Source organism: Carassius gibelio, chromosome A19 (assembly GCF_023724105.1).
Source record: "Carassius gibelio isolate Cgi1373 ecotype wild population from Czech Republic chromosome A19, carGib1.2-hapl.c, whole genome shotgun sequence".
NCBI lineage: Eukaryota > Metazoa > Chordata > Actinopteri > Cypriniformes > Cyprinidae > Carassius > Carassius gibelio.
This window is the reverse complement of record NC_068389.1, coordinates 8,032,812-8,046,931: the sequence shown is the minus strand read 5'-3', so window position 1 is coordinate 8,046,931 and position 14,120 is coordinate 8,032,812. Positions and strand designations below refer to the sequence as shown.

The 14,120-nt window shown below is 37.5% G+C and overlaps 2 protein-coding genes across 2 annotated transcripts; both read left to right on the top strand.

Annotated features, from left to right (window-relative positions):
- The first annotated feature begins 1,396 nt into the window (after window positions 1-1,396).
- Window positions 1,397-6,292, top strand: LOC127935575 (uncharacterized). Its single transcript, XM_052533577.1, has 5 exons — window positions 1,397-1,555; window positions 2,248-2,327; window positions 2,822-2,977; window positions 3,118-3,246; window positions 4,593-6,292. Exons 2-5 carry the CDS (start codon window positions 2,248-2,250, stop codon window positions 6,103-6,105), a joined length of 1,878 nt encoding a protein of 625 aa, XP_052389537.1. The 5' UTR covers window positions 1,397-1,555; the 3' UTR covers window positions 6,106-6,292.
- A 2,318-nt stretch (window positions 6,293-8,610) lies between these two features.
- zgc:64022 (Ras-related and estrogen-regulated growth inhibitor-like protein) lies at window positions 8,611-10,650 on the top strand. Its single transcript, XM_052533688.1, has 4 exons — window positions 8,611-8,796; window positions 8,879-8,932; window positions 9,023-9,099; window positions 9,408-10,650. Exons 1-4 carry the CDS (start codon window positions 8,682-8,684, stop codon window positions 9,822-9,824), a joined length of 663 nt encoding a protein of 220 aa, XP_052389648.1. The 5' UTR covers window positions 8,611-8,681; the 3' UTR covers window positions 9,825-10,650.
- The last annotated feature ends 3,470 nt before the right edge of the window (window positions 10,651-14,120 follow it).

The window sequence follows — 14,120 nt, the reverse complement described above, 5'->3', positions numbered from 1 at the left end:
TGCACTGGCTCCCTATCAAACATCATATACATTTTAAAATATTGCTTATTACTTATAAAGCCCTGAATGGTTAAGCACCTCAGTATTTGAATGAGCTCCTGTTACATTATAATCCTCTACGTCCGCTACGTTCTCAAAACTCAGGCAATTTGATAATACCTAGAATATCAAAATCAACTGCGGGCGGCAGATCCTTTTCCTATTTGGCGCCTAAACTCTGGAATAACCTACCTAATATTGTTCGGGAGGCAGACACACTCTTGCAGTGACCCATCTCTTTAAGCTGGCTTACACATTACATACTAATATGCTTTTAATATCCAAATTCGGATTTTTAGGCTGCATTAATTAGGTAAACCGGAACTGGGAAACACTTCCCATAACACCCTATGTACTTTCTACATCATTAGAAGAATGACATCTATGCTAATATTAGTCTGTTTCTTTCTTATTCCGAGGTCACCGTAGCCACAAGATCTAGTTTGTATCCAGATCAGAGGGTCACTGCAGTCACCCGGATCCAGTACGTATCCAGACCAGATGGTGCATCAGCACCTAGAAAGGAACTCTATTGCCCTGACAGCGGAGACCAGGATAACTAGAGCCCCAGACACAGATCCCCTGTAAAGACCTTGTCTCAGATGACCACCAGGACAAGACCACAGGAAACAGATGATTCTTTTGCACAATCTGACTTTGCTGCAGCCTGGAATTAAAATACTGGTTTCATCTGATCAGAGGAGAACTGGCCCCCCAACTGAGCTTGGTTTCTCCCAAAGTTTTTTTTCTCCATTTTGTCAACGATTGAGTATCGGTTTCTTGCCGCTGTCGCCTCTGGCTTCCTTAGTTGGGGTCACTTCATCTACAGCGATATCGTTGACTTGATTGCAAACAAATGCACAGACACTATTTAAACTGAACAGAGATGACATCACTGAATTCAATGATGAACTGCCTTTAACTATCATTTTGCATTATTGACACACTGTTTTCCTAATGAATGAAAACAGTGTGAATTCAATGATGAATTGCCTTTGACTGTCATTTTGCATTATTGACACACTGTTTTCCTAATGAATGTTGTTCAGTTGCTTGGACGCAATGTATTTTGTTTAAAGAGCTTTATAAATAAAGGTGACTTGACTTGACATTAATATTGCTATTAGTAGCCTAGCTATTAGGATTTGTTATTTTATATATAATATTTAATTGTTTGTTTGGTCATCGTTTTTGTTGTTGTTGTTGTTGTTTATTCATAATGCAAGCTATGATGGATTAGGCTATGCTTATATCTTCTTGCTAAAAGTGCACATTTTAAAACAACATTTAAAAATAACTTTTTTTTTCTTTTGTTTTGTTTATGTTAGGTTAGTGACTAAAGAAGTTATAAAACTAAGATATCAGCGTCATCCAACCCTTCCAAACATAAATTTGCGTCCTCTCGCGACGTCACTTTAATTCGCCGTTGTGATTGGCTGCTGCAGAAGGGCGGATCTAATCTACAGCGCCTAGGAAGAAGCAGACGGCCATCTTCGTGAGGTCGCAGGCCTTTGTGGTGAGTTTTAAGGGTGATTTTGAAGAGAGAAATCGCTGTATATTATTTTATAGAAATGTATTCAATAGCCTGGGTTTATATTGGTTTCAGATGCCCAGCTTGTTATTTCCCGCCGTAGGTATAGTCTGTTTTAGTAGCCTGATGTGTAGTCACCTAAAAACGACGCTGAGTTGAGATTAAATGCTATCGATATGAGCGATCGGGTGTTTGGGAAACTAACATCACAATATATGGCACTTTTACCATCATATGAACTGTCATTAAATAACTGCCACGCAATTTTAAATAAATCAACACGAAAACGTGTTCTGTCTGGAGGACCAGTCTGTCAAAATCTAAAATAAATAAATAATAAACAAATATATTTTTATTTATTTATTTAAGTTCTTTATTTAAATTATTATTATTGCAGTTGGTGTTTTTTTTTTTTTTTACATTATTACAATGTTAGTATATTATACAGAATTTCTATAATTTTTTTGTTTTATTTTCTTTTAGCTGGATCTTACTGACAAGTGATAATAAGATTTAATTTAAACTAATTTAATTCATTAATAGTACTGGGATGAATATGTGTGATTAAAGAAAGCATCTATGGAGGGGTGTGATAAAAATCAGCCACCCCTGTAGTGCGCATGTGGTGTTATTTTTTACAAATTTGATTAAAAATTTTTTTTTTTTTTTTGCCCTAGATGCCAAGACACTGCTCTGCTGTAGGTTGCAAGTCACGTGACACAAAGGACATTCGGAAATCTGGAATCACTTTTCACAGGTGCATACAGATATTTCCAAATCAGTAGTCAAATTTACTAATTACCAACATTTTATTATTTGCATTTAGCATTTTATTTCTCATGCTGTCCCTGACTGTATCAGAATAGACCCATGACCCATCAGATATGAACCACCATGCTACAGCATGTTCAGATTTCCACACGTTTAGGTGGTTTCATTATGATGAAGCATTAAGAAACTCATTTTCATAGTAATATAAAAGTTTATTTAATGACTCTATTCTACCATGCCCTCTGAATCAAAATGTGTTCTTTTGGTCAGCTCAAGACTACGGTGATTAATATCTGCCTCCTGGTGACCAATTCACTGAACTACTTGTTTATAATAATTTGCGCTGGTCTAAACACATTGACATAATTTGTGTTTTGTGTGATGAAAAGCAGTGTAAATTAAAAATGTGTCGCAGCAGTAGTTGCTGAGGGGGTTTTTAAATTATCTTAACTTGTTAATATTGTGTATTGTGTTTTCCAGATTGCCAAAGAAAGGAAACCCTCGACGCACAGCTTGGATTATCAACTCTCATCGCAAAGGCCCTGAGGGAAAAGGCCAGTGGGACCCCCAAAGTGGTTTCATCTATTTCTGCTCTAAACACTTCACCCCTGATAGCTTTGAACTCTCCGGTGTCAGGTCTGCAGATTATTACACGCTTAACATTTCCTTCAGAATCACCGAAGCAATGACCAAAACAGTTGTGGTTTTCAAACACAGTATGTTAGAAGGTGCAGATAAATATATAAAATCAGTCTTTTTTGTTTTTCTTTTTTTAGTGGCTATCGCAGACTGAAGGACGATGCGATTCCCACTGTATTTGAAAATCAGTCTCAGGAAAGAGGCGCTGCTGCGAAATGTGCAACAAAACGGAGAGGCAGACCTCGAAATGTGGACAAAGATATCAGGTATTTCACATAGAGCTGCAAAAAATCACCTCTTTCTCGTGTGCTTTCTCTTGTGATTCAGTGTGCACTTCGAACTGAAACATGACTAGCACACCTTCCAAAAAAAAGTGCACTTTGTAAAAAAGTCAAATTGAAAAGTTCACTTTAAAGTACGCTTTATATTACTGTGTGTTAATTTTTTGTTGTACTTTAAAGACTAATCTTTATGTGTTGTCAATTATACTAAAGCACATGTACTGGATTTTAACTGTAATGTTATTTGATATTACATTTAAAGTTCATTCAGTATATTTTAAACGAACTAAATTGGAACTTTGTCTTTACAATGTGTAATTACAGATATATTCAAATATATTTGAACTCTTTCCTCGCTAAAGTCGAGATTTTACAGGCTTACTGTGTTTCACTGTTATACGTTCGGGGTGCTTCTGAATGAGACCAGAATCTCCTGATCAAATCCACAGGGGAAAAATGAGTGATATCATATGTAAGCAGATGCATATGAAAAATAATGCGATTGTCAACAATAAACAGCATGTCAATCAAAATTGCCTGATGTTACAGAGTGAAATGTTGATCCTGAAAGTGGTAAAGGATTGTGAAGCTTTCTGGGTGTTGATGGAAGTGATCTACTAATAAGCATCTTTGCTTTGATCACATGACTGAATATGATCCAGATGTAGTCTTTGATAAAAATCTGATTTTCTTAGCTTTATTTTTCTTAGCAAGGTTTTTTTTTTTTCTTTTTTTTTTTAACTATAAATAAATTATGCTTGAAACTAGAATAAAATTGTTTATTATTATTATTATTATTTTAATTATTATTATTATTATTATTTAAAATAAAAGCTCTGATTTTTTTTATATTTCTATGCATTGCATATTCAGATATTAATACAACTAAATATTCTGTGGGTCATAAATATTTTGTGAAAATTGTCAAAAATGCCAATGGTGGCTGGCAATTTTTTTTTTTTTCAAAAACGCCGGCAGGAAAGGAGTTAATAGTTAAAAGTCGGACTTGTCAGTAAATTCATCAGTGCACCTCAACCATATTTCAAAGACTAAGTTATTAAAATTACTCATAAAGATATACTTAAGTACTGCTTAAATGGGTCAAAAAAGCATTCTTGAGGTGATCTAATTGTATTCAAACTATAATACATTTTCATTTCATTACAAATAACATGCAATTAAACGTAACATCTAACTGTATTCTATTAGTAGTTTATTTCCAGATACATACTGTTTTTAAAAAGTGTTTTATGTTTCTTTTTTGTAGCGTATGTATGTTTTTAACCTGTTTTAAATAATTAATGTCTATATTTTAAACCAATTCTCCCCAGTCTCAAGAACTCCACCAATAATGAAGCCTCAGAAAACCAGGAGATCTTCAACCGTGAGACTGTGGTGCAAAAAGTAGCAGAGAATGAGTGTGAAGAAGGCGAAGGGGAGGACAAGCATGGTCAGCCTCCATCTGAGGCTCCTCAGACCTCTGAAGAGACGTCAGTAGATGACCAACCGCCTGCCCCCTCTTCTCCTCAACCTCCTCCTCGTCCACCTTCTCCATCCTGCTACATGAGGCGTCTCCCCCCGCCTCCTGGCTTTTACTTGCCGAAAGAGCACAACTACGCTCAGCTGTGCCCTCTAGTGTGGCGCAGGCGCTACGACAAAGCCATCGACAGCTTGGAAAAAGCTCTGCGTCTTCTGAGTGCCGCCCGACGGCGGGAGAACCGCCTACGCCACGCGTTACTGCGCCTCAGAGAGAACCGACTCAGAAGTACCCTGTTACGCACACGAGACGGAGCCAAAGGGAAGGAGGCCCGAGGAGGCAGGTGTTCAAGCTGGGCTGCTCAAAAGGGACAGGGGGCGACCGTGGAGAGAGGTCGCAATCTTGAGGCTTTGGAGGAGAGCGCAGCTGATGAAATAGACCTTCTGGCCGAGGGCTGGACCGGACAGGTGCAGACAAAGGGAAAAGTCACTGGGGAAGAGGAAGAAGGCTGCTGCTTTTATTGCGGAAGAGACAATGAAGGAAACAAAGTAAGTGTGATGTACAAAGAAGCAACTGCAGGACCTGATGAGGCTCTAGGATCCCACACAAGACGTAAGCCTAACAGAATCCAGGAAATCAAAAGGAAAGCCAAAGTGCTCAAAGAACAAAAGTCAGAGACCTCGACGACTGATGTGGCACCTGTGGAGCAACAAAGCTACTATTTGTATTACTGCGAGAGCGCAGAGAACGAGGACATGATGCAGGTGGTCACCATGGAATTGCCCCCGCACCAGCTGAGCACCGAGCAGGAAACCTCTCTCGTGCTCCACAATAATGCTGAAGCAATCCAGCAGCTCGCTCTGCTGCATCCACAGACTGAGATGCAGACTGCGCCCGGGTCTGTTCAATACTCCACATCACTGCAGGAGACGTCTGCTCCATTCCAGCTGCAGCAACTCCAAGTGCTTGAGCCGCACCAGGGACTTCTGCTCTCTGACCTCGGCACAAAGGAAAAGAGCGGCACGGAGCAGGAGCAGCAGTTCTTCTGGGTTCAGGAAGGGACTGATGATCACGTCCTGCTGATGCCGGTTCCTGCCGAAGCGAGGGAAAGCAACGGGGTCGACGTCGAGACTGTGATCGAGACCGTGCAGCCTCAGGTGATACTGGAGAGATATCAGTCAAAGGACACTGAAGAAAGGGATGGACTGGCTGTGAAGTGTGATTCCACTGTGTTGACGGCTATGGCGTGGGAAAACGGTCCGCTCACACACCAGTCGGACCTGAGGCCCACGGCAGACGTCAGAGAGAGACTGAAGGAACATCTAGAGGGGTTTCAGCTTCAGCTCAGCAGCGAGTTTATTGACTGAACCGATCAAAACTACATATTTTAATTAGATTTTTTATCCTCCACTCACGCACAGACACTTCACTTGGCATTTTTCAAAGACATCAGCATCATTTTCATATTAAGGCCAGTCATGGTTAAAATGTATTATGTTGGTATTTTAATTGAAAAGCAAATTGAAATTCAATAAAACTCTTCAGTTACTAAAATGTGTTTGGATATGCAGTTTTTAGTTAAATGGATTCACTAATACAGAAATGCATCATCTGAAATCACAGTTAGACTATGTTCACAAATGCACACTGTAAATAATTGTAATTAAGTTTGAAACTTACTCCAACTTATCCTTCCCTGTCTATATACTCACAATTACTGGAGTGCTTTGAAGCAACTGTTCGTTCCCTCAACCGTGAGGATTGAGTTTTCCTTTCATAAAGAACAGACAAATATTATCTCCCTTGTCTTTTTAGAAAGTACTCCAAAGCTTCAAATCATTATCTTTATAATTTTTTTGTCCTACCAAAAGAATTGCAATAACACACATTGCGTAAGTTTATAAATAAAAACATGACTATTTTTGCACATATTATAAAACTAGTTCATGTTTTACATATGGACATAGTTTAAAATATGTCCAAAAATTGATGGCCTTCCCCTACTGAGTTCCTTTTTATACCATCTAACTGCACTACCTTCAGATGTTTGGAATCAGAAAGATTTTTTTTAAGGGATTAATTATTTTTTCAGCAAGGATGTATTAAATTGCTTGAAAGAAAATGGCGGAACAGCTGTTGTCAGCACTGAAAATAATAACAAGATATATAATGTTTCACCAAATCATCATATTAGAATGATTTCTGAAGGATGATGTGATTTGAGTAATGATGCTGAAAATTCAGCTTTGCATCACAGGAATAAAATACATTCAGATTGTAACATCATCAAATAAATGTCTGCAAGGGGAACATAAGAGACTTTTTTCAAAACATTTAAAACATTGTGTTTGGGCAATAATTTTGAGGGGGGAAACAGTTGTGCGAATATAGATTAGGGGGACTTTATTTTCAGGTGACTGTTTTAAGACTTTTGAAGATATATGTTGAATTAATTGATCTTCAGTTTATTCTTCTTTAAATTAAAGAAGGCTGTTGCAGGGGGCAACCATGGGCACTCCAGGAAATGTCAATTAAACATAGTACTGAGTGCTCCAAATAACAACACCATGATACTTTTGGGCGGGGGTTAGCTGAGTAATTGGAAGTGGAGTTTGATTCTGTCACTTTAGGATTCTGTGAATGCGTATCTCTATAATGTTCACCTGTGCTGGCTGGAAATGAATTGTAAAAGCGTTTTGTAAGGCTCAAAATGCATTTTTATTCGAAATGCAGCGTTTCCATCACTAGATTATGATGCGATACTTCAAAATGTTCTGTTTACGTAATTTGTAACCTGTGCTGGATTGGCCCTTCGGGGGGCGCAGTGCGATAGAGGCGAGAAAATGCATTTTAAAAACCTACAAAAAAAAAAGTCATTACAAAGAGATCCAGGAATCCATTAAAAGAGGTTTTGATGATGGTACGTGATTAATTGTCCATTTGTAAATTTCAAATTAGGCAATGTTGATGTCTTTTAATTTAGAGGGGACAAATGCCTTGGCCAGAATAAATGAAAAGGGTAGAAATGTTACCTGCGGCCACGAGGCGTCGCTCTTTGTTAATTAATAGAGTATGATGTCAAAAATGGACTCGGATTACAGCAGAACGATATCATTATGTATAATATGAACACAGCTGTGAAGTTTACAGCAGGATCTGAAGAACATGGTGCACAATTTAGCGGGAAAAATCAATGCAAATTTAAATCAGGAAGGCAAAGGCCTTTTGCATCTCGAGAATTACTGGAATACTACAGTATTGTCATGAAAAAACATTTGCCATGACAGCTCAAGAAGGCCTATATGTGTCAGTGTTGAATTGCTAATTTAATGTTGTGGTAAGTAGTTGCTAAAGACATCCTGTCATTTAGAGGAATTTGCAATGCATAGCCCTTCGCTGAATTGGTGTCATGCCTTGGCAAGACTGTGGGTCTTGCCAAGGCATGACACCAATTCAGCGAAGGGCTATGCAGGGAGTTACAACGTTACTAAAATGTGATAAACACTGAGCTTTTGTAGTAGTAATAATAATAATAATAATAACAATAAAAATTTTATTTGTGAAATAATCTAGCTTACACTATATTTTTGACATTTTAAGGAAATGTCACAATCCTTTTCCGCTTCATACAAATATTCCAAATATTTCCCAGAGTCATATCCCCATAGAAGAGTGTGGAAAAAAGATTTTTTTTTCTTCTATTTATTCATTTTAAATATTGAACTTAAATAAATAAATAATTATAAAAATGTTTTCCTGTGCGTTAAAAATGCACCGTGAATTAAAGCTCTACCAGCAGACGCTCGTCGCTCTGATTGGTCCAACTGAAGAAAGCCCCGCCCATAAATATCAAGCCTATTTAAACAGCTCTCTGTCTGCGCATCTCTATGTCCAACACTTGCTCACTGTGGGACTCTTAACCAACAGACTTTACTACCCACCAATGGTTGTTCAAGTGAAACCTCGCAATCGCTACAGCAGCAAAACCATGGAAGGCAACCAGCAGAAAGTGGAGGCTAACATTTTGTTACTTGGAGCTGTAAACGTTGGAAAGTCTGGTAAGTTCTTCGGCAAATGTTGCTTGTGGTCTTTATGCATCTAGCCTGAATTAGAGCAGTAACAATCTGTTCTTCTTCACAGCTCTCACCGTGCGCTTCCTAACCAGGCGCTTCATAGGAGAATATGGAGATATAGGTAAACGACATCACTTAACGATCTTGATCTCCATTGTGTTTTGCAGTAAAATAGCCTTCGTTTTCCTTAACGGTTTATTTTCATTTACAGAATCAATATACAGCCATACTGACAAGATCGACGGGCGTGATATTTGTTTCAACATATGGGACTCACTTTGCCCGCAGGTAAGCATCTTTTTGCACGTTTCGAGATAAAATAATGATTGAAAGTCATGTTTTGCATGACAATATGGCAAGCTATTTTAACATTACCTTTTATCTATTAAGAACATACATTTTATAAAGAAAAAGCCATTGTAATAAGTACTTAGAAAAATGAAAACTTCATACTAATAACATTTGGGGGGGTTTGCTAGCAACTAATAAGTACTGGTACCTCACGTGTAGTTGCTTGTATAGCACCAGCAACAATTGAAATGCATGCTTGTGAGAAGTGAATAGAAGCAGGCTAATGCATAAATGTCTTGTTTCAGAATGGAGAGGTGTCCAGATACATCAGCGACAGACAGCTGCAGTGGGCGGACGGTTATATCCTTGTTTACAGCATCTGTGACCGCGCCAGCTTCAACGTGGTGCGGCAACAAGTGCAGTGCATACGGCAAGCCAAGCAAAAACTGGCCAGCACAGCTCAGATCATGATTGTGGGGAATAAGAGAGACCTCCAGCACCGACGTACAGTGTCCAGTGAAGAGGGGCGGCTGCTGGCGCTCTCGACGGACTGTGGGTTTTTTGAGGTCTCCGCTGCCGAGACGTACCACGGTGTCCTGATGGTGTTTCACGAACTGTTTGAGCATATCAGAGAGGCGAGGGCGCTCAAGAAGGGCCCTGTGGGATTCAAAGGTATCGTGAGGAGCGTGTCAGCAGTATTTGGGAGGAAGCGGACTGAATAGTTTCACATTCCCCCTCAAAGCGGTGGAAGAATCAGGGATAAACCCTTTATGAAATCCATATTGGAGCAAAGACTGATTATTGATCTCAACTGGATTTTTGCAAGTTCAAAATCTTACAGGCTGTTCACATAGCAATCATCTGTGCTGTATTTATTTGTTGGAAAGACATCTTTGGCCATTGCATCGCTGTTTTTTATGGGGGGGGGGGCATCTGATGTCATGAGTATCGCTACTAAGGCACTAGTCAACGTATTCTTTGTGAACAGTCCATTATTCCTGAATGTCTTAAGAATGTTCAAATTAGATTTAAGTAGAAAAACAGTATTGTGTCTCATTGCTCACTGTTTTTCAGTATATTGTGAACTGTCAGTTCTCTCTTTGTACTACCATCAGTTTTACTGTAGCTAATAAGTGCAATTGGTGGCTCAATCCTTCTTAGTCCCTATGCAATTAAATGAGACTTGTCATGAGACTTGTCATTAATGAGATTTTAAAATATGGCCTCTAACACGCATGATTTATGAATATTGTAACAATGTAGCATTTCCTTGTGAAAATATTCATATTTAATTTGTTTTGCCTTAGTTAAAGACTTCTTTTTTTATTTACAGTCGTAAATTTATGTGGTAGAATGTTGCATTTCATAATGATGCCCACTTTTGCCTTGGTTGATCCTTAACTTTGCTGACAATAATGTGGTTTTAAAGTCCTTACTGTTTTATTTGATGCATTGGAGATATAAACTGTCAAACACAGATTGTTGTATATAATGTAAGTGTAAAATCATATGGTTATATTGTTTTATAATAAAACATGAGAGATTTTATTTTCTCTGTTGCTTGTTTAGGTACTTAAAGTCCAGTGAGCCATTTAAGTGTGTGACAAACAATACATTTTGTCAAATGCATTAAAAAGTAATACTAATAGCAGAAATGCAGCCATTCAAATTTGCATGTTGCCTGTGTTTTAGTTTTGGGATTGGCCTCGTTGCTCCCAACTAATAGTTCACTATTCAGACCACTGGCAATTGCATGTTTTACTATATTATTTATGTAAATTACTTTACTGTTCCCACAAGAAATATGACTGATCTACACATACATTGTGACTTCAACAAGTGAAAATGTGTATAATATATACCAGACTGTGGCCAGTGTATTGGCTCATATATCTGAAACCTTAAGCAAGTGCTTATGCAGATTTTCTACATTTCAGGTGATTTGAGGAGGCAAAACAGGACCATTTAGCTGGATAATTTGCAATTTTTACTAAACTGCATAAGAATAAATGAGAGTATGGCTATCTATCTAGGCTCATTCCTCAGTATTTTAAAACAGAAACAAAAGAATTAGAAAGGAAACAGACTGAGAAAGTGAAAGGGGCAGATGGGTCTTTCTGACAGTGGGCGCTTTGCGGGGGTTGCCATGCGCACCACAATGACCCTCGTCAGCGAGTAATGACATCAATCACACAGATGTGTCTCCGTCCACATATCGCCTCAGTGACACACCAGGCTGGATTCCTCCCACAGTCATGTGTACGCTAACGTTTACACACAAGCACACGCATGAATATTCATGATGGGCCATGGGGCAGAATAATCTGCCATATTTATCATGATTTCACAGCAGAGACAACAATAAAAGGGTCTTTCTCAGGAAACCATGCCATCTTTAACATTTAATGATCTCATCAGAAAAGGTTACAACAGAGTTTTCAGGAAATCATATTTCAACTCCTCAGGCATAAAATACCAGGGCTATAAATGCCACAGACATTGGAAGTTCAACTCAGGAGGCACAAAATGAAAATTCACCTGTAAATGTGTGTTATAGATTTTATTGTGAACCGTGCATATGTGTTTATCCATATATGTGTTTCTTTTTTTTTTTTAAAGACCTAAAATTTAAAGTAAAGTCCCCATCCTGTTATGCCTGGAATTTGCATACTAAGAATTGTGAATATGTAAAATAATGCTGGCCTATTAGTTTTATACTCAATCAAATTTTATCTGAGAAAAAAAGTTTGTAACATTTTATGTCAATCATCTCAGTGTTTTAGGGTTGAATGTCAGTGCAAAATCTAATATCATAGCAGACTATGATATTAGTCCGAAAATATAATTCCACCACACAAGATTGATTATTTTACTTTGTTCCAAGAGCAATGTTTTGTGTTTTCTAGTAAAAATCACTATGGTCACTGATGAACTTTCACAATATTTTAGTTATTGTTAAACTTGATGATAGTATCAATTTATACTGATAAAGATCATAAAAGGAACCTTTTTATTATTCAACAATAGTAAAATTGTTATTTTAATCAATATAACATAAGAAAATGGGGATACACAAATTGACTGATATTGGATAAAAAAAAACAAATATTTAAAAATAAAACCAATGCTTTATTTTGAAAATAGTTCAAAATAATTATCTAGTTAAACACTTCAATATTGTATTAATGATATATTAAAATAAATTCATAAAATATTATAAAGACCCATAATATAATGGAACCGCCCTTTTGATCAAAACAATATTCAATTAACTTACTTGTTAATGACTTTCTATTTATTTATTTATTTAGCATTTTGTCAGTGTGTTTAGGTTTTGACCTTAAACTGATAAAAGGAAATCTCTCTCTACTAAAGAAAATTCTCTATTACAAGGTCATGTCTGTCTCCTTATTTGCCTTTATGTGAGATAACATCTCGAGGTCTTGCAGAAGCAGGGGAACATGAAGATGTTTCTCCAACTCTATCTGTCTTTCTCTCTTTCTTTGTCCTTTTGATGCTCTTCCTAATTTCATTTGAAGAGATAAAGAGTGCCTTCAGGCTTTTGGTGGTCTGGTACCATACGGTGAAGTAGGTGAGGTGAGTCAGGGACATTGTGGGAACAGACAGGCTGTGAACGGTGCGTACATGTGGGATTCTTCACGTACGGATGTGATATACTCAGTTGCTGCATGTCAAGGGCTCTTCAACGAAGAGTGTTCAAATCGAGCACAACAGCTACTGCTCATAGAATGTAGAGTCTGTCACCATTTATTTGAGGATGATTCATCATACATGCAACAATCTAAAAGAAACATGATTGCACGAACATCTTACCAAATAAATAAGCAGTGCACAATGTAAAATAGTTTGTGTAAATTGCAACAAACCTGGCCAAGACTACAACGAGCCAATATTAAAACTCAGATTTTAGGGGAAGATGGGCTGAAGAAACGGGTTCATATAACTGTATAATCAAATATAACTATATGTTCATATAACACAACAGGATGCAGAAAAGATGTGTGCAGTGCAGATATTTGATTTGAACTGTTTGATTTAATTAGATTAATGAGATCCGAGAGTACTTTGGGTGACCAGCCACTGATTACAATGAGGCGTCATTACTGGATATTGTGCTCCAATATAAAATATCTTACCTAATGCTAAAGAGAGAGAACAATCTAAATAGATCAAGAAATTATGTGTGCATAATTTCCTTTACATGCTAATGAATAGGATGAGTAGGATAAGTAGGATGTGTTTTAAATGTCAGCTTGCCTGAAGGCAAAATTTTTGTCCCCATGAAATCAAAATGGAAGTTCTTTTTTTGGCTTTTAGCCTTATGGTTATCTTTATGCTGGTGTGCTCCAAAACAATGACAAAATTAAAATTTTTAAGATATCCACCAAATTTTTCAATAGGGAAGTAAGCTGGTTTTTGCAAATGTGTGAAAATGTTCTACTTTTTTATCTACCTTCTCTCGCTATCAATAGTCGATAAGCTAGTTCATCCTGTGCACTCACTTAGCGCTCTCTTTTCTCTTTCATTACTAGATACGTCCTTTACCCTTATGGCTGCAAGTTTGCTTTGGGACTTGCTTTTTAAATCTCTCAGTGCACCTTTAATTATATCACTCCTTGTTATTTTCCAGGTAGAACTATAATTGTTCCAACGACTAAAGATAGATTCACAAATAACCTGTTTCACTCTCCACTGATTTGTGTACCAATAAATGCACATGAACTAGATGAAATGACTAGCAATATGTGCAAGATGTGTCTTCTCTAATACATTAGAAGCTGTTGCCCGCGTCAAATTAAATAAGGTTACAAAAAAATGTACTGTGCCATGGAACAACAGTAATACCAAATCTCTCAAGAAAGAAACTCGTAATCTTGAGCACAAGTTTTTACTTGGAAGTTTTTAGAATTGCGTGGAAAAACAGTATTTCCAGCTATAGACAGGCTCTAAAAGCTGCCAGGGCCAAGCATATCCATAAACTCATAGAAAATAACCCA